General features: G+C 40.6%; 1 protein-coding gene across 1 annotated transcript in view; it reads left to right on the top strand.

The window, feature by feature from the left end:
• The window catches only part of wwox (WW domain containing oxidoreductase), a 205,695-nt gene that overhangs the window by 22,723 nt on the left and 155,681 nt on the right, over positions 1-27,291 (top strand). The window contains exon 5 of the mRNA XM_047391390.1: positions 6,826-6,932. Within this exon, the coding sequence (XP_047247346.1) occupies positions 6,826-6,932 (107 nt within the window). The remainder of the gene's footprint in view (positions 1-6,825; positions 6,933-27,291) is intronic.

The raw sequence follows: 27,291 nt of genomic DNA, 5'->3' as shown, positions 1-27,291 counted from the left end.
CATGAAAATATGTTTGACATATTATTTGTAAGTTTATAAATATGATGAATAATGTTACTTCGATTAAGTCATTAGAAAATGATGTCCAGTTAGTAAATGTTTTAAAACAAGTGAACAATTTCTTGTTATTTTATTTACATAATAATAAATAGTAAAACTAATTTCAGTTTTTCTTGTCTTTGGGACATTGGCAAGGTAGAGCTCACTTGTTAGGAAATCATACAGCACAGAGCACTAGCTGTCACATCTTGTGATGCCAAAGCAGTAGGAAGGTGTGCAAACGAAATCAGTGAGACTACTTGGTTAGCCTGCTTTGAGTCACCACTATAACTAACTGTTGTACTTGCTAATGGATGGTAGTGGTTTCCACTACTTCTACTACTGCCTTGACTTTTAAGTTAGTCATTCACCACACCGTCAAAATGTAGCTTTTGCATTCTTGACCCAAAGATGGTAACTTTCAACATGGCTAGAACCTTCAGCTGGGTCCTGAGAATGCAGCAATCTCTTGCTTATAGGTGTATGTGTACTTGCAGCTGTAAACAATCAACCATGTTATCCAGTGTATGAACATTGGTGCTTGAGAACAGTGGTGTATTTATTTCCTGCAGATCAGCTTAGAGCCATGCATATGCCGGCCAGCCTCCATCTGAAAGCACACCGCATTCGTGCATCCTCACCAGGTCAGCTCAGTCAGTTTGGCTGGGTCCTCAGCAGTTGGCTTTTTGTCGTGCACAAGCCATAATTTAGCAAACTGAATGAACTCATGAGAGTTTTGCATTTGCTCCAGAGAACCAATTAATATCCTTTATTAACTCTAGTTCTGCATCTTTCCTATCTACTGCAACACTAATGTTGGATATGAGGAACGTTTGTCCAAGTATTTAAGATAAAACAAAAAAAGGGCTTTTGAAAAATATTTTATTTGTTTATTTTTCTTAATCTAATTTAAACAACCATGAATGTGGGAAAAGTAAGGTCGATTTAATCAAGTTTCTATAGTTTCTAGCTGTATAAAAACAGTGAATATTTAAACAGCAAAATGACTCCAGATGCAACTTCGCACTCCTAACTAAGTGATAAGTGCACCTGTTCCATTGGCTGCTGTGTATTTCTTGACCCATGAAGTGGGGAACAACCCAACTCCCTGACTCGTTCTGACTTTTAAGATCCCCTCTAATTCCCCTCCATTAGTCCAGGAGGAGGGAGATGTCACCCCAAAAGTGGAATGTATGGTTAGTAATTACAGCCCAAGGTTGAGCTGTTCCAGCCGAGAGCACTGGAGTGGTTCTATTACCCCTCCTTGTCCCCTCCTGCCTCCTTCCTGCACCCCCTCCTCTCAAATGCTGTCCTCTGTCTGGGGACCCAGCCTCCCCCTTCTCTTTTTCTGACCCCCTGTGTCAACCTCTAGTTCCCTACACAATCTCTAATCATGGCCTTACAAACCATGCTAGACACCGCTGGTCGTCAGGCTTCTAACTGGGAGAAACCGAGGGTGGCAAAATTTGACGAAAGCACACCAAACTGGATCCCACCTGTGCAGCCCCTCGAGGGCTATTCATGCACATAGATCTGCTGAGCACTGTCATCAAAAATCCCCCCTATCATGTAACTTTCATCCCCTCATCATGTGCAGCCTATAAACCCGACAGATCTATAAACTACTTGACTACACACAATAACTTCATACTCCTTCATTTTATTTTACCTACAGCCTTTAATCACATATATGTATTCTATCCTCTCTCTCTAACCACTTTACTTCTGTTATATTAGAGCTGTAATCATTATTGAACCCCTCTGGCCTTCAGCGGGATATTCTTTCCATGTTGCACCAGCTTGGGTCTGCATAGCAAATTTCATCCAAGGTTAATAAAGTTGAATAATTTCACTAACCAACCATAACTGGTTTTCATCAATGAGGACATGAAAAAAATAAAATAAAATACAACCGTCCTTCGATTTGCTGGTTATTCAGCTGAAACAGAGGAGACTGAGTCGGACAAAGTAAAACACAAGCCAGACTGCCACATTGCAAAAGTATTCATACCCACTGAAATGTTTTCACATTTTGCTGCATTAAAATGACAAACTTCAGTGTATGTTATTAGGATCTTATGTAACAGATCCACACAAGTGTTGCATAACCATGATTAGAACAAAAATGATACATGCATTTTAAGATTTTATACAATAAATAAAAATCTGAAAAGGGTGCATGTCACACTTGTTTTCAGACCCACCTGAGTCAATGCTTCGTAGAACCTCGTTATGCTGCAGGTCTTTCAGGGTTTTTCTCAGGTTGGATGAATAGTGTATGTGAGAAATAACTTTCAATTCTATCAATTCTAGCCAGAAATTCTAACTGGTTTTAAATTTGGACTTTGGCTGGGCCATTTTTACACATGAATATGGTTTGAACTGAGCCGTTTCAGTGTAGTTCAGGCTGCATGTTTAGTGTTGTCCTACTGGAAGGTAAACCTCTGCTGCAGTTTCAAGTTTTCTGCAGCTTCTAACAGTAGCTTTTTCAGTATTGCCCTGTATTTGGCTCCATCAGTCTTCCTAGCAATGCATTGATCACATTTCCTGTTTCTGCTGAAGAAAGTTATCCCACCACATGATGCTGCCACAGCCACGTTTCACCATAGGGACAGTGTGTTCAGCCTGATATGTAGTATTGGTTTTCCTGCAGATATAGCACTTTACAAGTAGGCCTAAAGGTTATGGTCTCATCTGGCCCCAGCACTATCTTTCACATGTTTGCAGAATCCATTTCATGGCATGTGGCAAACTTAAAGGGGAGTTTTCTTTTGCAATTGCTTGGTTCTTTCCACTCTTCCATGAATGCCATGGAGTCATTTAGAAATAGTACAACTAACAGTTATGTCAACAAAGTCTCCTACCTGAGCTGTGGAGCTCCTCCAGAACTAACATGAGCTAATGCTCTCCAATAATGCTCTCTCATTAGTTTCAGCCAGCATTGTCGCAATGCCATTGGCTTTTGCTCTAGGGTTGAGATGCATGTAAAAAACCTCTGAGACACAGAATCTGTTTCCTTCCTGAATGATATGATGGCCAGACACCCCTCCGCTGTTTCTATGTGTGTGTAGTTGTTTGAACAGATGAAAGCACAAAGAGGAACCAGGCTTGTGGAAGTCCACCTTGATATTCTGTTTTTTTACAGTAGTTTGTTATGCATTGATGTCCCACAAGGAAGCAGTGTGTTTTAAGTGTTGCCTTTAAATACATCACCAGGTGAGCCTCCATTTAACACAGCTGTTGTGAATTAACCCAACAAAAACAAACCACGTTTAGGTTTTGCTTCCAAGGAGATATAATTTCATTAAATATTTTATGTTTTTCTATGTTTTTCATCAATCTTTGGCTTTTTCCTCCTCATTTTCTGTCCAGGCTTTGTGGCTGACTTCAGTCTTTGCATTGTGACCCAACATTCCTGCACAGTCCTGCAGTCACTTCATTAACTGTGCCACTCTTGTGTTTTTCCAAGCACAACTTCAGCTCTTGCGTAGGTGGATTGTGGGAACTTGACGTGTTTGCCCCTCAGGCCTTGTAATGATTTGAATTGACTTCTGATTGCCCAATTGTACTGCAGAGCTTATTTTAGTTAAATGCCTCTTTGGTTGCAGATCAGGAGAGAGAGGGAGCCGGCTGCTCCGTTTGCCAAATAAACACGTTTACCGACGATGCTGGTAATGATCTCATTACATTGAGCCAATACACCTGTGTACGAGTGGAGGGTGGGGGCAGGGGATCCTGAGGGGGGCGGTGGGCCAGGGAGGACAAACAAAGCGTGAAATCACTAAATCACACTCATTATTGTGGGATATCAGTGGGGCCAGGATCCTAATGTACCATGAAGAGCATTCACTGCTTAATGGACATTTTACACAATTTTATGCTTTTTATATATTACAGTAAAACACAATTTCAACAACAGACGAGCCATTTACTGTATTTCTGTTACCTAGTGAAGCCCCACAGCGAGGAAACACACTATGTGAGGCTTTCATTTTCATCTCCCTGCTTTTTAAGGCCACATTCTCTCATCGTCTTTGGGCTTACACCTGTTTGTTTCTAATTAGACAAAAACAAATCTGGATGAGTGCTGCATTCTGGGAGGCCCATCGCGTGTTGTAAAACTGATCCGTGAGCAAAAAGAAAGCCAGCATCTGACCTCTTGTCATGTAGCACCATGAGCGTACAATGCTGGAACAGGATCTTTTCGTTGTACACCTGACCAAGAACTAATTTTACTGCAAGCCCTTTCCACCGGTAACATGGGCAAAGGGGCGGAGAGTCTCTGTTACAGCAACGCCGCTCTCGTTATTTCACAATTAATGTCAAGCCCTTGTTATTTGTCATTGCAAATACATGGACCCGGCGCAGCTGCCGTTGTCGCTGCCATATTCTAATTTGTCCTCCATTATGGAAAACAGTGATGTCGATTAATTTCACTTTCATGGTTTGTACACACAACAAGTGAGTGGGAACTGTTGTTGTTTACCAGAGGCAACTAATGTCCAATTTACACAGGCTGAAAAAAATCATGCCATGTTTTTAAAATTTGTTATATAAACTTTAGTATAGACTACTGCACAAAACCAGACCATATCCTTCAATTAGTATATGATATACTGAACTGAATATACAGACAAAGATTACGTCTCATATTACTTATTGTGCTCTGGGGTGATGACTCACACACACACAAGACACCAGGGTCCAAGGAGTGATATTGGACAGCACTGCTTTAGGACAACAGATTATGATTTTCAAAGTTGTACACAAATCCCTAAGCAATAAGTTGTGTATTTATCAGTTAATCTAAATTAAAAATATATAATACAGCAAAATAGCTTTAGGCTTTATACCATTGAAATATAGTTGTTCTTCAGATCAGACATCTCATGTTCGCCAAGCAGCAGAGGGAGTTGCCAAAGAAATCAGTGTTATTTATTGATCAGGATGGCCTCTTCACCTTTTTACGGTCATAATCAATAAATTAATATTTTATTGAAAAGTTCATTTATTTCAGTAACTCAACTCACTAAGTGAAACACATTATATAGATTAATTACATACAGACTGATGTTTTCAAGTTTTTCTTTCTGTTAATTATGAAACTTTAAGATTATAATATTACGTCATCCGTTCATCTGTCCATCCATCCATCCATTTTCTATACCCGCAGGAAATTTTGTTAGTTGCCAGCATTGCCGGTTTTTCCAGTTGGATTCTGAGATATTGCATTGGAGCTGTCCAAGTATAAAAACACAGCACTCTTCTACTTGCAGATGTACAGGCTGTGCGTGTACTTGCAGCAATAAATAATCCATTCTATTATCTAGGAGATGAAGATTAACAGGAAAAGGCGTTGCTGTAGTTGTTTCCTGGTGGTCAGCTCTAAGCTGGGCTTGGCTAACAGCATTTTGTGTGTCCTCTCTCAGTCAGTTCAGTTAGCTTCTCCTCCATAACAAACTGTTAACTCCAGATATAACTGAACGTTAAAATTTTCTCCATTGAAAATAACAAAAAAAAACCTCAAAAAACAGCATCTTGGCACAAAGAGCCATAAAAATGTACTTTTCCTAAAGAAAAATGGATGGATGGATGGACACTTTTTTTACCCTGTCTGCATTTTTGTCAGGTCCCCATGTTTTTATTTTTATTTCCATTTCTTTCATCTGAAGCGATCTCTGCTCTCAGCCATAGTCCCCTCCATTACACCTAATAAGGTATCATATAATTTCATTTCCATGCTTCACTTGTCAGAGAGGGATTCCAGTCCTATTCCAATTTTGAGTATTAATAGATATTAGTCCTTAACACTCTTCTAACAATTAGGCCTCCCAGTTTTGCTCTTAATGAAAATCAGATTAAGACATATAATCTAATTACAGTCCATATTAATCCACCCTCTGATGCACTCTGCCTACTGCACAGCCTCTCAGTTTGTCAGTCAGAACCCTCAGTCTATATGTGTAGTAGTTTGTATTTAGACTGACTTAGTGCTGCTCAACTTCTCCTCGATACAGTGAGGGATAGTAAATGTCAAAAGCAAATAAAAAAATATGGCGACGGAGAAAAGTTGATCTCATAAATTAATTCAATCTACGGGATGAAATGACCCATTTAGACTTGTAATTTAGAAATGAACTTCTCCCCCTCTATCTTCAGTTTTTGTCAGTTTTATCATGACCACATGATTTGGATGGAGCCATGAAGCAGAGTCGGACTGATAAATTCTGCGCGTATCTCCAGACCCTCGTTTCATGAGGGAAACGCACTTATCAGAGCCCCTTTTGATGTGCTGAAATATCACACTGAGATTTAGTTTAAACGGCATGTCTGTTTTCATTTGGCATCTCTCATTATAAACCATTTTTTCTTAATTACTGCCATCACTGTGTAATTATTAACATAATTAACAGCTGATTCCCCCCTTCGTAACCCGGTGAGAGCAACGACGGCTTCCTGAGAGCTGTCGGGCCGGAGTCAAAACTTGATCTGAGATGAGAGGGAGAAGTCTTGAGCCACAATGATTCAATCAGTTTCATCACTTCAGAGAGAAATGATTAACTCCCTCTGCTAGACCACTGGGTTACTCAGGGAAAGAAATTATATGGAAAATTGATGGGGATTTTAACTTGCACTCACACGCCCCCACCACCACCTTATTAGATTCAGCCGCGTAGAATCAAAGATATTTTCAGAATGAAACTAATCTTTGAAGAGCTGCTTGCTTTTCATTTCTTTTTTTTTTTTTTTTTACCTCCTACTTTTGTCTCCTCTCTTCTGTCTCAGGCTTCGAGACGGCCAGGTCTTTTGCTCTTCACGGGGCCCATGTGATCCTGGCATGTCGAAACCTGTCCCGGGCCAGCAAGGCAGTTAGCCTCATAGAGCAGGAATGGGTAAGTTTGATGTGTGACCCTCACTTAGGTTGTGACTATGTTACTTTCAGTAACTGGAATAGACCTAAGTCAAAAATGAGTGTAGAGATGGGCACCGGTTTATTTAGTTCTTTTAAGATTCTGAATGACTAAAATAGGCGCAACAGTCAAGGCCAAATACAATAAAAGCTAAATTTTGTACCAGGGAACATAATACCAGCTTGTCAAGAAAAAGATATTTGCCATTTTCTTTTAATTTCATTTGTTTTCTAAATACTGCTCACAAAATTTAATCTATTTGCAATAAATTGAACTTAATCTTTGTTATCCAAAGCTGAAAGAGGAAAGTGGGACAAACAGTATATGATCTGATGGTGTCCTAATGACAATAAAAAAGTCAAAGATGTAGACCACTCCTCAGTTTTGTTTCACCCTTGCCTCTGGTTACGTTTCTAAGGGGCAGGGCATCCCATTTGTTTGTGTGGTCTTGGCGACCACAGAAACAAAGAGTAGTGTCCGCTGACTAAAAATCTCCGCATTTTTCTAACAAGAATACAGGTTTTTGCTTAGATGACAAAACTCTGCAATAGTTTTTTTTAATTTAGAGTAGTCAAAATTGCTCAGATGGGATTTACAAGTGGAAAATAAATTTGAAATAAATGAAAAATATAAAAACAGATCTCATGCTTTTCTAAGTAACCGAAAGTTCATACAAACAGCCTGCATACCTCACGGTTTTTTGGAGCAATGCTGAATCTTCAGTCTCCGCATAGCAAGAGTTAAAGGGAGGGAGGGGGGAGGGAGTAAATGTGAAAGGGCATCTGATAATTACCTGAGATTATTGCTCTAATATCGCTGCACTTGTGACATGTGCCCAGATTTACGAGTTTGGGAAAATAAACAAGCGAAATGTGGGTGCTGGAGCAGAAAGAATAAGCCATTAGTGCTGGGTTGATTACAGAGAGCAGGACTTGAAGATGGAGGAGAGTGAGTGCTTGGCGCAGATATGAGAAGAAAGGCTGAGAGGGAGGAGAAAAAAAAGGGGAGGTGGGGGGGCAGAGCGGGAGACAAACGCCTTTAAGCGTGAGTAGATCTACAGTGTTTAAACTCGCCGAAGTCTCTAATTGAAGTATGCCCCTGGGGCTGTCAGCGCTGCTCCACAGTGTGAAATCCACTGCTTTGTTTAAATGAGTGAGGAAAAGCTCCCACTACCAGATTCTGTGCTACAATTGATTTTCAAGCTTTGCACCTGCCACAGATTCATCCCAGATACTTAATGTTGCTAAATTAACAAATGGAAGCAGCTTTTAAAGCATAAGTAAGTATGACCTCTTGGGTGTAAATGATAATCTCCCATTTTGTGGTAAATTAGCATGTTGCGTGTGCAGATTTTTCAGAAATTTAGCAATTGAATTAATAGTCTGGCTCTTAGAGCATTAAATTAGCTGTCTTCGTTCTTCCTTCTCAGGAATCCCCCTGTTACAGGCTAATGAATTAAAGTCACAATATCAGAATAAATCTTGGCCACAAATTCTGCCCCTTTGGCGACATTATTAATAGATTCAGGAGAAGAATAGAGAGGAGGATTAATCTTTAAGATGATGGATGGCCTCTGCTTACCTTCCCATGCTCCTATGTTAAGGTCATTTTGATAAGAGGGTGTATTTTGGGGTCCTCTGTACAAAAGGTCATCGTTTCTACTTCCAGGTCCTTCGCAGATTTCCACTGTGGCTGCCAGGAGTGGAGCCGGCATCCCGATTGCTGGTGACCTCTGACCTCTAACTGCCTGCTTACTATTACTTCAAGCTCTTTTCTTTCCCTAACTCTTGTTTGGTGTCTGACTGTTTGGGATAGTATCGCTGCTCAGAGGTGGGAGTGATTGCCTACTCGAAATTCGGGGTGGTGTGTTCTGTGCTGCCCCGTGTACCGACAGTGGGGATATTAGTGGGGTCCCTGACGGATAATGGGCAGGTCAGAACAGCTAGGAAGAGTGGGTCAGAGGGCTCATTCTTCCCAGCAAACGACACTGTGTTCAGAGCAGTACAGCACAAAACAACACAGCTAACAACACATCCGGGATAAAGAAAAGTCAGTGTTGCACCTCTGACTAGTTTCAAAATTGTTCAATTGTTCATAAAAGTTTTTATTTTAACCTTTTACACATTTAAATGTTTGTTAAAGTCTTGTCCTGTTATTATTGCAAAAATATGATTACACATGAAACTTTGCACATTTTGTCCAGTAACAGTCACAAACGTTTTTGGGGGTATTTTATGTGGTAGACCAACCCAAAGAAGTGCATTAAGTGAAAAGGATGCATGGTTTTACAAACACTATGAAAAATTTTATATGAAAAAATATGAAAAGTGAAGCATGCCCATGTCCTTTTGCTGTGGTTACAGCTGCAAGGATCTTGCTTTTAACTCTATATGAGCTTTGAAAAACAGAAATGTATGCCCATTGTTCATCTGAAAATGTCCCAAGCTCAGTCAGATTGAATTATTACCGTCTGCGAACAGCAATCCTTGAGTCGTGTAACCGATACTCAATTGGGTTTAGGTTTGGTTCCGACTGGGTCTTTCCAACACATAAAAATGCTTTGAGTCAAATCATTCTGCTGTAGCTTTGTAGTGTTTTTTTAAAAGACTTGTTTTGGCACTAGTGGCTTCTATTGACAATTACTAGACTGCAAATAGGCAGAGAGAGAACAGGGAAAGACATGCAACAAAGGTCTTAAAGTTGACGACTGCATTGAGGACTATAGCCTCTGCATATGGGGCGCCTGCTCTACCACTACACTACGCGTCCGTGTTTTTGCAGTGTTTACCGTTTTTTTTTTCCAGTATTTTCCTGTATTTATCTCCATCCATCTTCCCATCAAATCTGACCAGCTTCCCTGTACCTGCTGAAGAAAAGCATCCCAACAGCAAATTGCTGCAAACTATATGCTTGGTAGTTTTCCACCGAAAACAGCCTTCCATATACAGTACAGACCAAAAGTTTGGACACACCTTCTCATTCAAAGGGTTGTCTTTATTTTCATGACTATGAATATTGTAGCTTCACACTGAAGGCATCAAAACTATGAATTAACACATGTGGAATTATATACTGAACAAAAAAGTGTGAAACAACTGAAAATATGTCTTATATTCTAGGTTCTTCAAAGTAGCCACCTTTTGCTTTGATTACTGCTCCACACACTCTTGGCATTCTGTTGATGAGCTTCAAGAGGTAGTCACCTGAAATGGTTTTCCAACAGTCTTGAAGGAGTTCCCAGAGATGCTTAGCACTTGTTGGCCCTTTTGCCTTCACTCTGCGGTCCAGCTCACCCCAAACCATCTCGATTGGGTTCAGGTCCGGTGACTGTGGAGGCCAGGTCATCTGGTGCAGCACACCACCACTCTCCTTCTTGGTCAAATAGCCCTTAGACAGCCTGGAGGTGTGTTTGGGGTCATTGTCCTGTTGAAAAATAAATGATGGTCCAACTAAACGCAAACTGGATGTAATAGCATGCCGCTGCAAGATGCTGTGGTAGCCATGCTGGTTCGGTGTGCCTTCAATTTTGAATAAATCCCCAACAGTGTCACCAGCAAAGCACCCCCACACCATCACACCTCCTCCTCCATGCTTCACGGTGGGAACCAGGCATGTAGAGTCCATCCGTTCACCTCTTCTGCGCCGCACAAAGACACGGTGGTTGGAACCGAAGATCTCAAACTTGAACTCATCAGACCAAAGCGCAGATTTCCACTGGTCTAATGTCCATTCCTTGTGTTCTTTAGCCCAAACAAGTCTCTTCTGCTTGTTGCCTGTCCTCAGCAGTGGTTTCCTAGTAGCTATTTTACCATGAAGGCCTGATTCACACAGTCTCCTCTTAACAGTTGTTCTAGAGATGTGTCTGCTGCTAGAACTCTGTGTGGCATTGACCTGTTCTCTAATCTGAGCTGCTGTTAACCTGTGATTTCTGAGGCTGGTGACTCGGATGAACTTATCGTCCGCAGCAGAGGCGACTCTTGGTCTTCCTTTCCTGGGGCGGTCCTCATGTGAGCCAGTTTCTTTGTAGCGCTTGATGGTTTTTGCGACTGCACTTGGGGACACTTTCAAAGTTTTCCCAATTGTTCGGACTGACTGACCTTCATTTCTTAAAGTAATGATGGCCACTCATTTTTCTGTACTTAGGTGCTTTTTTCTTGCCATAATACAAATTCTAACAGTCTATTTAGTAAGACTATCAGCTGTGTACTGTATCCACCTCCTGCACAACACAACTGATGGTCCCAACCCCATTTATAAGGCTTGAAATCCCACTTATTAAACCTGACATGGCACACCTGTGACGTGAAAACCATTTCAGGTGACTACCTCTTGAAGCTCATCAACAGAATGCCAAGAGTGTGCAGAGCAGTAATCAAAGGAAAAGGTGGCTACTTTGAAGAACCTAGAATATAAGACATATTTTCAGTTGTTTCACACTTTTTGGTTCAGTATATAATTCCACATGTGTTAATTTATAGTTTTGATGCCTTCGGTGTGAAGCTACAATATTTATAGTCATGAAAATAAAGACAAGTCTTTGAATGAGAAGGTGTGTCCAAACTTTTGGTCTGTACTGTAGGTCAGATTTGTGATGTGCACTATCATTTGTTCTCCAGATTATCCCACCTGAGCAGTGGTTCTCTGCAGCCACCCCAGAGTTTCATTGGGTCCTTTTTACTTCCTTTCTGATTATAGCTGATTATCTCAGTGACTGAACAGGACCAATTGACAGATTGTGTTATTTTGTTTCTGTCGCTGTCTTTTTGGAGCTGTGAAGTTAGCTCTTTCCAGCAGGCCTGTGTGAGAAGTTCAGAGTGGTGGAGAGGGGAAGCATTTTCATTCTGATTGTGTTTTACAGTAAGCCTTATGCTGGCAACTTTTATGGGGTTCAAAGGTGTTTTTATAGGACTGAATAAAATAGCATGAAACCTTGGTGTTAAACATTGGTAGTGTGTAGGGGTAGAAAGAGAAATATAAAACTAAAGACAATACACATATATATTTGTATAGCCTGAAACACTGGTTTGTGCATACTAACTACATTAATTACAGCATGTTTTACATCCTAGTATCCCTATCTTTATATTAGATTTAACTAGGATGCAAACCTTGCATCTCTGCAGCTCTTGGCCTTTGCTTTAACTACATGCTTTTTCTCATAGCCCCTAACCTTTCCATCTCCCATTCCATTCACAGAACTAGCAGGTGAAGTTGCTGGTTAACAACTAAAGTGTTGCCTGCATGCCAGAGATTTATTTTTCCTGATTGCTTTTAAAATTATGCTTATCTTCCCTCCAATGTCTTCCTCAGAGAGTTGTAATGGATTCCCATGAGACGCAGGGTGCTGCTTTGTTTGCCAACCCAGGCCCTTGGCCCCTGAGTAGAATACAACACACACAGATTCATTTGTTCCACTGTCTTTTTTGTAATTTCTTTCCTTTTTGTTTATCCAAAATGCTCATTTCCCCCATTGCCCCATTGTACAACACATGCTAATGAGATGCTTTGTAAGGGCGTTAATTAGCGAGTTAGCGGCTGATTGCTGTGCTAGTTTTTGTTGTGTGTGTTTGTGTGTTGGTGTTTGTGGAAGGGGGTATTAATATGGCTGGATGCTGCTGTGGAGAGTTCTGTCAGGGTCTGCTCTGGAACCAATTAGGCTAAAGCTCAGTGTCCACTGAGGCTGCTGGGAGGAAAAAAAGCCTGCTGTTTGCAATGTCAAACAGCAACATTAACACAGGCCATAGAGGCAGAGCAAGACAGACCTGATAAGCAGCAGCCATTCACACACAGAGAGAGGTAGTTACTGTTCTTATAATACTGTATGTATTTTAATATGGTATATTTTATAATATTTTGGGAAATTATACTGAATAAGAGAATACCCCATGTTTATGAAGCATGGCCAACATGAGATAGTGACTAAGTCAAAAATGAGTCCCACATTTCTCTTAAAATTCTCCCTTCACATTTGATTGTGTTCCTTTTCATCCATCCATCCATCCATCCATCCATCCATCCATCCATCCATCCATCCATCCATCATGCCTTGTTTTGGCTGATTATATTTTTTTCAAAACTTGAAATATATAGATATATCTGCTTAAAATGTAGGATGAACTGTAGTATTTAGAATTAAGAATAATATGTGATTTTAACATGAAACGTTGTTCAGTAACCCTGGGAGAGTAGCGCATCACTTGTGTCCAAGCCTTTGTCCATTTGCCTGCTGTGTAACCTCATGTGTCAGTCGGATGGGGCCTCTTCCCCGCCGGCCGCCATGCCATGCCGCACCACAGCCACGCTCCTCTCGCTGAGGCCAACAGGAAGTGACACGTATGAAATGCTGACCTGGTTAGTTGTGACCCCTCTAGGGCCTCAGGACGCTGCTCTTTTTTTGTCATCGTTCCTGTAACTTCCCTTTCACAATGCCCTCTGACACTTTTTAATCTTTTTTTTTCTTTCTAAAATCATTAAGGAAACTGCAGTCTATTTCCTAGATCACTGAGCAGGACCATAGTGCTCACTAGATCATGGTTAATCATTTTTATATCTTACAGTATTTTAACTTAAACATTTATATTTTGACAATATTATTTTACTGCTACGTTAAATGTTTTCTCATCTTTTAGTAAGGTTTTTTTTCCGCATTTGTCAAATAAACAAGGCTGTAACAGGGGCTTTCTCTCCACCTCCCTACCTTCTGCCAGTCCTCTTCCAAATCGCATCCTCTAAATCACTGAAGGAGCACCGGTTCTCCCCTTATTTGCAGAATAAGGCACTTTTAAATCGGCCTCTTTCCTCGCATATTGCTGTCATGAGTCTGTCTCTCCAGGGAGAGCTTCCCATCTCTCTTTATTTGCTTGTTTGTTTTCTTTGCGGTCTGTCGTTGAACTGGGAATAAAAAGGCTCCTATGTCCTCAACTGGTTCCTATCTGAGTTTGATGCTGAAAGAGGAAGAAGGATGGATTGAAAGAGGGTGCAATTGTGATTTCAATTTGAGGAGGAAACCCCCTTTTTTCAACAAATTCACCCAACTGTGATTCTTTTAAAATGCAACCACACAAGAATGAGGAAGGAGATACTTTCATACTTTTCTGAACATTTCTTTGCATTACAGAAGGCAGCTGTTTCAATACAACTTGTGGGAATACTGAAAGAGGCTACGTGTAGTACAGAGTGTTAGTCCAAAGTGTAAGTCTTGAACACCTTGAACTTTTACAGTAGTAAGCATTTTTTGCATCCACATCATTGTGCAACAAAAGTACGTATGCACGCTTAGGTGCACACACACGTGCACGGTGCACACACCCATCCACATGGCGTTTATTTAAATGCTTGATTATGCATTTTGCATAGCTTTGGGACATGCATCACTCTTCCCAGACTGCTAATAAAGTGACCAGGGAGATGGGGAACCTAAATGAATCCTAAAGTGCCTTGCTTGCATTCCTCACTCTCTCCCTCTCCCTCACTGCTCTGCTTAGTTATTCCAGCCTGTCGCGGAAAGCTGTGCACCGCTCGGCTCTGTTCCTCCTTATGTCTATCTGCTACAGCCAGGTGCTCTGTCTCCTGAAGAGGTGTGGCCTGTTCCTAATTGCCTGGACCAGTGTGAACTATGGGCAAACGCTCTGAGTGAAGGAGCACCATGGAGGAATAATTTTGAATAAATCACACAGTTAGCCCGTTTATATTTTCTGCTAAATAAGCACTTCACCAGCTGTCTCACAAGGAGGTGCGAGCGTTAGAATGATGGGTCACTTGCCATAGGTCATGTTGGGGAGGATTTAAATGATTTAAATGATGTCACTGATACTGAAGGGGACAGGCTAAGAAAGGATGTGTAAGGCTGCACCTCTTTGTTGTTTGAATCTGACAGATCCTCATCCCTCTTTCTTTCGCTTTTCCCTGTGAAGGAGTACTTGTAGCCCTGGGACGAAGGGCCTTTTATGATGTGAGAGGTGAGAGGTTGGCCGGATCTCTTTGGCTCTTTCTCTCCTTTTCCCTCTGCCAGTGGAGAATGTTTTTATTGAAGTCTGAGAAGTGCTGACCACAGAGAGACAAGTCCAGCATGCACTCAAATGTTTCAAATCAAGAGATGAGCCACATGCAATAAGCTGCAGCCAAATAGACTGAGGCTATTTGACGTCTGCCAAACTAGAAAACACAGTAATGTTGATTGCAAAAACCATCTGGCAACAAGGCTAAAACATTTATCTGTAATTATACCATGCTCATTTAGCATCTTTAGCTCCGACTGAATTTAGCACAAGTTCTGAGAGCCTCGGAGGAAGTTCATATGAACTTATACTTAAATATGCGTTTGATATATCTGTGAATACTTTAAACGTCTAATGTCCTTAGTATGTTTTTATAATCTGCAGCGGATATAGTTTCTGACACATAAAAAAGCAAAGCAAACCAAAGAAATAGTCCAGCTTGGACGTAACTTAGTGCACATACAAGCCAGTTATGTGTTTTTGAATTATTCAGTTTGCAAGGAGCTGACACATCTGGAAGAATGAGAAAGTGTTCAGATTTGTGCATCTTTAGTGAAGTGATGTTATCAGGTAGTAGCTGAAGCATCTGACAGACAAAGATGATGGCACCTAGGGCTTCAGATAGTATTTCCACCACTCAAGAAGTGTTTGGTACTCTGGAAAAGGTTTGGATTCACATTCTAGATTTGCTTGGGTGTTATTGCCAGCCATTTCAAGAGCAAAACCCATGCCAGTTTTTCCTAGAAGAAAAAAATAGTTAATTTAATGTTAATAATCTTATTTTCTTGGACATCTAGAAATAATCCACAATTAACAGTAAAATCAAATATCAATTGACTGTATTAACGTTTGTTTTATTCATATTCACATTGTTATCATTCAGTCATAATTGTGAAGATTCTCTGTTGCCCAAATCAAAACACCTTTACCAGCTGTTGTATGCTACAATTAATAAGCAGAAAATTTCCAGTTTTGATCTATTTAATTCAGGTTTAAGATGTCAACTTAAGCACATTTGACTGCGAGAATTAGTAGTCAGTGAGCGGCCCAGAGTTCATCCAATTTAGCTGCAGGGCATATAAAACCTTGGTAAAGCTGCAGGAAGTTTGAGCACTTTTGACCATTTGTTATCACATTAAACCAGAGGTACAAATAGCACTGTGCACGCTCTGTTCTGTCTATGTTCCTTTAGTGTTTAAACACATAAAATGGTGAGAAAAGCATTGTTATTGTTTTGTATCGCTACTTGAAGTTTACACCAAAGACAATTAGCAGGTCCCACTGGTTTTCTGACTTGCAACTAGAGCTCAAGTCGGGTGTGATGAAATTCCCAGATTTGTGCACCGACTTTGAAGACCGATGGAGCTCATCGCTACAATGTGCTGTTGTAGATGATTATTTTGCGTCTTTGTGTCTAGTAATAACCTAAGATGTGTTTTGTGGGCGGAGTAAAATGTTTGAGATTAGGGTGTGGCCACATTTTTGACTCCGCCTCAGACGACATACTGCAGCAGCACTTGAACACCACCCTCTACTTACGTTTTTTAGACACACCTAAATGTTTTTTTTTTTCTGATATGACTGAATGTCGGACCCTCATCTTTGGTGTACCAGATATCCTGTCAGGTTTCATAAATTTAAATGTGCCTCAGGCTTTCAAACAGCCCTGCCCCGGGCGAAACTATGATTAGCGTCTGGGAAATTGTGTTCTTGTTTTATTGAGTTTCACATGCAACTTTGTATATCTGTGTGCCTTTGTATGTGCTTTGACACACAGTTGACTCTGGTTTACAGCTTAATCAGTCGGCATAACCAAATGCATATTTATCAGAGAGAAAATTCATGCTCAGAGAAGCAGATCTCAGCCCATATATAATTATCTAACACACACATGCAGACATGCCACATGCTCACATCCACATTTCATTAGTGAGGCAGATTCAGGCAGCAGTAGATTAAAAACAACGTGTGTTTTTACAGGTCCATAAATCAGGCGGAGGACGAGAAGGATTCATTTAGCGAACACCACGCTGGTGGCATAGTTGCCCTCATGTGACTAATGCTTAACTGCGATACATTGATACACTGCCTTTTTATTAGATTCATTCTCTCTCAACCCATTTTGGGGATCATCCTTCAGCTGGTGGTTGGCTAGCAGAAGTAGGTTGTTGTTTATTTTTGCAAAACATTTTCATGATTAAAAAGCTTGCCCAGTTTTAACCGTGATTAAGCCTCCACACTTGCAAATAGTCAGACCTACAATACAGAAATAATGTGTTCTAATCTTACAGAGCTTCATTGATCTTGTGTCAACAATATAAATAAGCCACTGTGTCAAGTTATTTTTACCCCGCACCTGCTGTTTGGATGAAAAAGTCAGGTCATATCTGTTTCTCTTTTCATCCTCTGAGCCAGCCCTTCTGTAGGACACCCGGATGGAGAATAGGGCTGTTTGTTCTGCTCATATTTTCTAAGCGGTACCTGTGTTTTAATGGTGTGTGAAGCACAAACCCATAAAATGTTTTGTTCATCAGTGTTGCTCGGAAGTAAATGCACAGGACTTACTGGCGTCTTTAATACAGACACGTCTGAGTTCCTTTCAAGGCTTAGAGGCCCGCTCATGTGTTTGTGTTTATAGGTGTGTAGCCCCCGGTTTCAGCCTGAGAACGGCATCGACACACAGGGAGCAGGTGTAATTTCCCCTGCACTAAAACCCCAACAAGTGGTACCTGGGGAGAGAGAGAGCATATTACAGGTTCAAATGGCTATGCTCTCCTTTACCGCAGAGAGCTACAAGCTCTCCTGACCTGTGACCAGGCTTAGCTCTGAAAGTACACGCTGGGGGAGGCTCAGAGGTGTCGGAACTACCTCACTGTTTCTTACAGCGTAAAGCGTTTATTAGGGTTCAGGCCTGTTTGGGGGGCCGCAGGGCAATATTATTTCCTGTCCTCCAGCTGAGAAGTGTGCTGAGTGTGTGTGTGTTTTCTGTAGAGCTTTTAGATAACCAGCTCTATATAGAAACAAGTTTTGAGGTTTGTAAATATATCAAATAACTATGTAATAAAGTGTGCTGTAAACCAGTGAATACAGTTTAACCTCTGACCACTAACTCCCTAAGTCGCAGTGCTATATATGTAGACCAGTGCAGCCACACTGATTAATTCTGTAGTAGACCATGAGGTGGAAGAGTGTTGTCTCAAACTTTGGGTAGCTCCTAGAGTGATGTTCTTTCACGGATCTTTTCAGAGAACAGGATAGTAATAATAGTTACAGCAGCAACTTCAAACCACTCCTAATTACCTTTAAAGTTTGCTTCTAAAGAGGCAGACTTGTATTTTTTTTAAAAGTGGTCTTTGTCAATAGCTTTTCACTTGTGATGTTCATTTAATGTTTTTTTTGGATTTTGCCTATTTCTTCCTACGTTTCTGCCCCGTTCTTGCACCTGCCTCCCTCAGATAAACAGAATCTGTCAAGCATAACCTGAACCAGGACTTGAACTTCCATCATCAAGTTGATCATCGACTGTATGACAAAATTTCAGTTAACATCTCTTTGAAGATTTCTTTGTTGGTGCTTACATGCTATTTTATAAATCAAACAATTTACTTTTGGATTTTTAATAGATGTGAAAGAAAAGGATCAAACTGTGTTTTTTGAACATGCTGGAAGTAACAAAATGAATGGAAATCACATGTAAAATGTTGAGAATGTTCTCTGTACCATAGAAACAGCCTCCTTCTCCCAAACAGTAATGGGCCTATCATAATTTAACAGCAGTTCATAGTGTAATTAAACCTTTTCCAGACCTTAATGCCTTTATTCAATGTCCAAAACCATGTATTGTTTTATTTAAGACCAGTATTCCATTGACTGGAACTTTTCAAGAAAGAAACACTTCTATAGAGAGGTAGGGAAACGTGTGTCTGTTTGGTTGCTCTGGAATAAGTGGAATCAACCATAGGTGCCATTTTTACTCAAGTATGTCTCATATACCTTGTTAATGTTAATCTTCTCCTTAAAAGAAAAAACTAATTTGCCTTCTGTCCTATTAGGATTTTAGGAACAGAGACAGCTTATTGCATATGGTGAATATCCCAAGTTTTATTTTAGCTGCTCTTTTTGTGTCATTTTCAGCCTATCTCTGCAGCATTTATAAATATTGTAAAAGTTCAGAGTTCCGAATGTAAAATATGCTGAACTCTGAGTCATGCACAAAAAAACCCCAGGGTCTATTTGTTTTTAGGTTCTGAACACGCTTTTTTACGAGTTGCGCTGCAGCTTTGTACTGTTCTCCTCAAAGCCTAATTGCTGAATTCAATGCTATGGCTTCCATTGATACCATTACAAATACATTTTGCATTTGAGCTGTAACCTGGCCTCAAAACATCTCTTGACAGGAACTTGTCATTATGTGCATTTTGGAGGTGTGTGCAATTTTCCCAAGCTGGGAGCCCTCTTCTGTGGGAAGCCCAGCACCTAACGATGATGCATTGTTTTGGTTTGTTGTTTAACCAGGGATTGTTTCAGCTGCTTGGGGAGTTTCCTTTTCTTGCATGTTGTGCATCTGCAGGGCCCCATGTGCTTAGCATCTGCAATGTCACACATTACAATAAATTAGGCTACTTGGAGCACTGCCAGGCTAGTGTGAGCTTGATTAGGCAAGGCGAAGCAAGATTTTTGTGTAGCTTATAACAAGACAATTTAAAGTGATCTACATAATAAAAACATAAGAACAGAAAACAGGAAAAAAGTACATAGCATTGCCATAATGAATGAAAGTAAAGAAAAGTTGAACTACAGATTGTAACTAATGTTTCAGTTAATAGTTTAAGCAGAACAGTCAAAGGCAACTCTAAACCAATGAGGTTTTAACCTTGATTTGAAAGAACTCATGGTTTTAGCAATTTGCAGTTTTCTGGAAGTTTGTTCCAGATTAGTGGAGCATAAGAACCAAATACTGCTTCTCTATATGTTTGGTTCTGATTCTGGAGGTGCAGGGTACACTTGAACCAGGCAATGCATCAACTCTTTTTCTGAATGTATGTGCATCTATGTGATTGTGATGTGTTAACCTGCCCCAATAGTTCTTGAAAAGGAAATCTCCATTTGGTTTCTGTGATTGACATGGTGAAAGACTTGCCAGAAAGATAAAGGCAGGAGCAGACTATGAAGAGAGGGCTGGAAGTGGGAGTGAGGCAGGGTTATGTGGGGGCGATGGGCTAAGATGCTCATGTATTAAATCACACAACGGCCCAGGGGTCGGATTCATCAGGACTGATTCAGAGCTATTGAGTTTGGACTCCATCTCCCATAAATCCTGGCATGTGACGCTGATGGATGTTGGCCATAAAGCCTCCTGCTCTGACATGTGGAGAGTAACATGGGGAACCATGGGAAAATGTGAGTGCTCCAGGTTAATGTCAATGAGGCCTGGGAGTGAAGAGGGGATGATGGAAAGGAAGAGAGTCAGGGACAGCAAGGATGAGAGCTGTGGAGAAAGGGGATTGAGAAGATTGAGTGGGCTGAGAGCAGAATGTGAAAAAGCAGAGTATTTGTGGGAACTTTGAAAAAGTATTTGCTGTGATATTAGCTGTAATTCAGCCATCATCATACTAGTTAAAGGCCATGTTGCTTGAAGTTTTAAACTATCTTAATGTGCATAAAATGTAATCTCATAATCTATCACAAATCATCCTGAGGGAGGAATTCTTTCTTTCCCTTAGAACCATTTCTGTCTCAAATTTAATGAAGCAAGGATATTTCTGGATGTTTCTCAGATTAAGATTTGTTTAACATCAACCAAAAATAATTACGCTTCCCCTAAGGATCTTAGGAAAAACCCTGGGAGCCAATATTGTAATTTATCATACTAAGGTTTACTTACTAAAGATGAAGTAAAAGGAGAGACACAAATAAAGATATAAAGGAAGATACGAATGCCAACTACTTGAGACCTTGCTTATGCAAAAAAAAGTTAGCTAAATATTAAACATTCAGAATACTAAATAAATAAATCAGAAATCGAATTTTTATAAAAAGTTTATTGGTCTCTCAGGTCTTTAAAGATAAATGTTTCATGACCTAGAATCAGAGTTAATCTAATAGTAACATCAGTTTGAAGGGAAACAAAGTTGGAGGTATTTAAAGTTTATAAACCACTTTTGATCCATCAGCTTCCCGCACCAGAACCACCTATGATAGAACTGGAAAGAGTTCCTTATGTTGGTCAGATTGTGCACTTTTTGTACACTTTTTTTTATTTCTTTCTGTACCAACTTGTACTTTTCTGTTCCAACAGTGATTCTGTCTGAAAAGGGAAGCAGTGCTGGTATCTCGTGGCATTTTCAAAGTCTGGAGGTTGGATTCAGACCCGGGAGATAGAAGAAAAAAGATAGTAAGGGATGCTGAACATGTCCAAGGCATGGGGGATGATCCAAATAAAAACACGCAGGAATTTTACGAAAAACTTAGGTGAACAAAGCAAAGCCTCTTGACTGAATCTTGACTGGTTTCTCAGGGCTTTTGTTAATTCAGCGGGGGCAGATTTTCTTCTTGAGATCATAAAAACATTCAGGAGATTAAGGCACACCAATTGTATGTGATAAGAGGTTGTGGCTAAATCTAAAAGTCCAGCGGGGTCATTTCGAAAGGCCTTGGAGGAAAGCAATTTTTTTAATTAAAATGTGTCATCTGATGAGTTCTTAGCAGTGCAGTGAGAGGAGAGATAAAAAAAATACAAATATTTTTTGTTCCAAATGTCGATATTAAGCTTCATACTATATAGCCTCTCATTGTAGAAGATTTTGTGTGTTTGTGGTCCTCGTGTGTGAGACATTGTGGTGTTTGATTTATGATCAAGATAAATATATCTCATTAAAAAAGCCATATTATTATAATAGTCCGAGCTATAGAAACTGCAGAAACTGACTAGACAGGAAATGGAGAAACATGTACAGTTCCTCATTAACAGAGCCCCACTTGGACCATAAAGTACCATCCCACTGTGCTTGAGGAAAACACCCTGATTATGGGGGTTAGATGGGCAATGCTGCCCTAATGAAGCCTTCCACTGCAATCGTTTATGATATTGGTATGGGTGGTATAGTGCCTAGGCCTATGGGATGCGCTGACTTACGAATAGACATGAGATAGCATTTGCAGTATATTTGTTAGGACAAGAGAGCTGGGGGAATACATACTCACCACTCATTTGGAGGAGTCAGTTTTACGAAATTGCAGCTAAGGAAAATGAGTTTGTATTAAGAGCCAGGGGAGAAGCTAATTTAACAAAGAACCAAAAGCTGTGAGAGAGGTATGAGAGTGTCTGTCTGGTCTCGCTGTGTTTTCTTTACCTTGGCATCTTTCTGTGTGTAGCTTCTTCTATCTGGCTGAAGAAAAAGGAATGATTGTGAGTAATAGTACTTATCATTATCCTGTTTTTCCTTTTAATTAACATTTTAATGACATGATATATCAATAAAAAGATCTTTATTTGTTTGATTAAGTTTGTTTAATCTTCCAGAGAAAGACTGTAATCGAAATTTGTTGAGATTGGATTTTAAAGGGTAATCTGCATATTTTGGTGACTTAGCTGCCAATCGTCTAAGTTTTGCTATTTTCAGACTCTAACAGACAAACATTATTGCATTTTTCTCCAGATTTCTTACACAAGTGTGGATAAGTATGGAAAGAAATGTGGATAAAAACTTTATCCACTATTTTCTAGAAGATAAACATCTGAAATTTTGTATGAAACCAACAAACATATATCTTGTTTATACTAAATACAAATAAACCATAGATAATAACCATAGCCTTGTTTTACTCTGTAAAACAGATGCGATCATTGCTAATTTACAAAATGTGCCATGTGCGAGGCAATTTGCCATAAAGCACATGCTGCTATTTCCATTTTTTTTTGAGGGGCCATGGGATGACAGTCAGCTTCTCTAAGTCTCAGGCCATGGTTCCCAAGAGACTAAACCCTCCATGTGAGGGTTCAGCATCTGGCTGGAGGGGTGGAGGAGTTCATGTATCTGGGTGTCTTGACTTGACTTGACAAGTGATGGTAGGATGAAACTGGAGATGAACAGATGGTTTTGGGCTCTGTATGCAGTAATGCAGGTGTTTCTCTGATCTGTTATTATGATGAAATAGCTTAATCATAAAGTGAAACTCTTTACTTATTGCTCTCTCTCTGGTCCATCCCTCAACTATGGTCAAGAGATATAAGTTGCTTCTATATACTCCTCAATAATTGCTTGTCTCCCTCTCTGAAGGCTCTTTTTTCTTGTTAAGCAGGTCCTCAGGTCAGTGGTGATCCAGGGTTTGTTACTGGGGAAGCATCTCACCGTTCTGGTGGGGATGGTGTTATCCACATAGAAGTTTATACATTCAGTTACACACTCAGTCATAGCATTGATGTCCTCTCCATGTGGCTGGCAGAGTGTGTCCCAGTCTGTGGTTTCAAAGCAAGCTTCTTCAGCTTCCTGTGACCATCTTCTCACAGTTGTCTTTATTACAGGTTGCCTCTGAACAAGGGGCTTCTATTTTGAGCAGAGAAAAACAAAATTGTGATCTGATTTGCCTTGAGGAGGTCTTACTTAATAGATGTATGACACCTTGACATTTGCAGAAAAGATTCCAACATTTTGTTTTCACTGGTAGAGCAGCTGACAAACTGTTCAAACATTGGAAGTGTAGCAGAGAGTGAAGCATGGTTAAAATCACCAGATATTGCCACAAACGCATTGGGGTGTTGTGTCTGTAGCTCAGCAACAACTGAGCTGATGACATACATTGCAGTGTCGGCAACAGCTAAAGGTGGAACATATACTGTTGCCAAAATAACACTGGTGAACTCTCTGGGTAAATAATATGGACAAAAACTTACTGCTAACTGTTCAATATCTGTAGTGCGGAGACAACACTTCACAGTAACATGTCCTGGATGACAACATCTGTGGTTCACAAGTACTGCCAGTCTACCTCCTTTGCGTTTGCTGCTCCCCTTTAAATCTGTGCTCATATTGTCAGAAAGCCTGGCAGGGAGACGCTGGAATCTGGGATATGATGGCATTCCTGATACTCTGGCTGGGTCCTTTGTAGGGCTTGGAGTTCATCCAACGATCTCACATTGCCCATCATAATCGATGGAAGACATGGTTTGAACTTCCTTCTTCTGTTTTTTCTTTGCTTCTGCTCTTCCTCCATGTCACCTCCTTTTCAACTCATCAGGGATTTAGTTGTTGCCATGATGACACATCATAACAAATGTCCAAAAGTCAAAAAGTATCAGCAAAAATCCTTCCAGCTGCACAGCATCTGATAATGGAGAGGGTCATCATCCAAATAACCAATTTTTATTCACCATAAGAGGGATTTGAGTTCTTAAAAATAATTAATCAGAATATAAAGTAAGCTACTCCAACCTGCTGCCACTTCAAGTGATGCAATTCCAGAATTATTCATTAGATTCATTAATTATAATTCATTAGAGCAGACAGAACCTCGGCATAGGGTAGCATGAGACTAATGTTATCAGATCATTGCTTGCATTGCATGTATGTCATACTTACCTAACAATGTGGGGTCGGGTAAATATGATGAATATATATACCTTTGATTATTCAGATATCATTTCAAAAGAAACTAGATATAACTACATTTTTGAAGCCCCTACAAAAGCATTGGATGATTCTTACATGCTAATTCCATTCCTACTCTGTTTATATCTTCTCTTAGCTTCCTAATTACTCACTTTTTTGTCCCACCCCACATCCCTCCCCCGACACCACCATAGGAGCTACCTGAGGCCCTAGTGTCCACCTCATTCATCACCTGGGTTTGATTCCTCTGCTCCGAGTGAGCACAAGGATAAAAATGCGTTTATGCGGAAGAGTACAAAGTCCTAACAAACCCTCTTCTGTACCCGCTCCTTCTTTTCTACCTCCCTTTCCTTCAACGTGTGAGGGAGAGATGAATGCAGCGAGTGGAATTAATTGCACTCCGTTACTGAAGATCAGCAAGTTTGCTCAGTTGGCGTGCTGATCTGCCATATGGCTGCCCACTAGGTGAACGCTTTGATTAATGTTGCCCACTCCCCAGCTTTTTTTCTCCACTAATATTTGATTCTGATAACTGAAGCTCAGCTCTTGTTTCTGGACCTCTCCACGTTCAGTTTTTTGCTTTACCTGCCTGAGCCATCTGTATTTGCTCCTGAAGTTTGGTTTCCTCTCTCCTCCTATCTTTGTTTTATTTACCAAAACCTCTGAGCAATGTATTATCATTGTAGGCAGTTTTGATTCAGTGAGATTAGAGAGGGGAAGAAGTGTTTGTGTAAGAGAAGGATTTGGACCTGTGGGTACGTCTCTTTCAAACGTGATTAGGCCCCTGCTGTGTTCAGTGTTTCTCTGTTAGCTTCCTTTGCCTGTTGTCTTCTACTGTGCACAGTGACTACCCTGTAGCCCAGAGGTCTTAGACACACGAACACACTAACACAAGCTATGCACACAGTCAGATAGGGCATTGTGCTAAGGTTCAGGCAGTAACAAGGAGGTGAACAGATGCTGGAGTCACAATATCAATAGGGCTGGCTGTGGCTAATAATACCTTAGCAGGGTTCAGCAATGAGACAGCACTAACTAGAGAAGCAACTCTCAAGTGGAGCATTAGCTATCTGCAAATCACACCATGTAGCTGTGTTAGTGTGTCTGTTGGGTTGCTTTTGGCCTGTGGACTCCCATTACATGTCAGAAAACCGGTTTTTGCTGTGGGGGTGCGCTGGGACGGTGTCAGTGCCACTCTCACTCTGAGATAAAATGTTCTCACCTGGGGTCACAAGTTCAAGTTTTTCTTCCCCCCTGTTTTAATGAGGTAGCAATGGAGTGCTATGCAGACATCTAGGTAGGAAGATCTATTATAATCGCACGGGTGCTTTGTTTTCCCTCTGTTTTATGTTCTGTTCCTGCTGCTCATCTGTTTTGGTCTTCCTCAGTCTTGTTAAGTGTTGCCATTCTCTGGTGTTTGAATGTGGCCCAGAGGGCCCTTAGCGAGACCAGGGGCTGGGAATGAGCTGCAAACCCCAGTCAGCGGGTGCCCACGGTAGGCTGCCAGTTCCCCTAAATCTCCCTGATTACCTGAGGTGGCTTCGGTGTGATTGGGGTGTTACAAAGGTGGTGGGCTCTCTAAAGAGGCTGATTGAGATGCAAATGGAGGCCATAACTCAGAGGTAACGCAGACCTGAGCACCCTCTGCCTCGTCCGTTCCTGCTCACCTCACTCTTTCATCGCTCCCATTTACTCCAGGATAGGAGGAGGGACTGTTATTGTCTTGAAGTAAAGTTAGATATTTATCATAGCAAAAGAAAAACACAGACTTCACGGGAGAGCTGAATAGAATAACTAAGCATAAGGGTGCAAAAGGATTTTGGTTTTAATTAGGAAAACAGACATTCTTAATGCACATGCTACAGTATTTGAGCACAAATGGAAAGCACAGCTGCAGACACCAAAATGTGCATGTGTTTCTTAGGAGGAACAGATGGACACAATAAAGTGTGAGGGACTCTGGGCTTTGCCGGTAGAAAGGTGGAATGAACTGGCGAGGAGGAGGGGAGGAGTAATTGCACAGTCCTTTGCTGAATTGTTCTGTGGATGCAAATTTAAATCCCTCCTATTATTTTAATAATCTGCCTTTTACTGCTTGTGCTCGGATCATTTGTTTGCAAACCAGGTTATTTGGAGAGGGAGGCTCGGGGGTAATTTCATGCTTTGGAGCATTTATATCTATAACTTAATGAGGAGAGGGCCTGTTGTTTCCTGGTAATACACTGCTAGAGGGAAGCAAACTTTTTATTCTCCGTTTAGGGTACTGTTAGAGGGCAATAACGTGGGATTACTCTGATGGAATTAAGGAGCAAACTAAGGAGAGACCTAATGCAGCTTTGGGTGATAGACCAATCTATATACCAGTCTTTTAAGTCTGGTTTTTTAAGGTTATAGGATGGATTGTAGAAAATTGGCATTTATGTTTGGCTATTACATATAAAGTACCTTGGAAAAGTATTCATACTCTTTTAAGTTTTCCAGATGCTGTCACATGACAAAAACACACTTTCATGTTTTTTAGTTGGACCAACACAATTTTATCGACTCTTGCAGAACAGCCTTTCATTGCAAATACAGCTGCAAGTCTATTGTCAGTGTTAAACATCTCAACACTTTTTTTTTTTTTTTGCAGACTCAGGATCAGTTACATTGGAAGGAGAGAATCTATAAACATCAGTTTTCAAGTTTTGCCACAAATTCTCAGTTATGTTTCAGCCTAACTTTGACTGGACCATT

Source organism: Girardinichthys multiradiatus, chromosome 2 (assembly GCF_021462225.1).
Source record: "Girardinichthys multiradiatus isolate DD_20200921_A chromosome 2, DD_fGirMul_XY1, whole genome shotgun sequence".
NCBI lineage: Eukaryota > Metazoa > Chordata > Actinopteri > Cyprinodontiformes > Goodeidae > Girardinichthys > Girardinichthys multiradiatus.
Note: the sequence above shows the minus strand (reverse complement) of the source record. Positions and strands in the feature narration are given on the sequence as shown.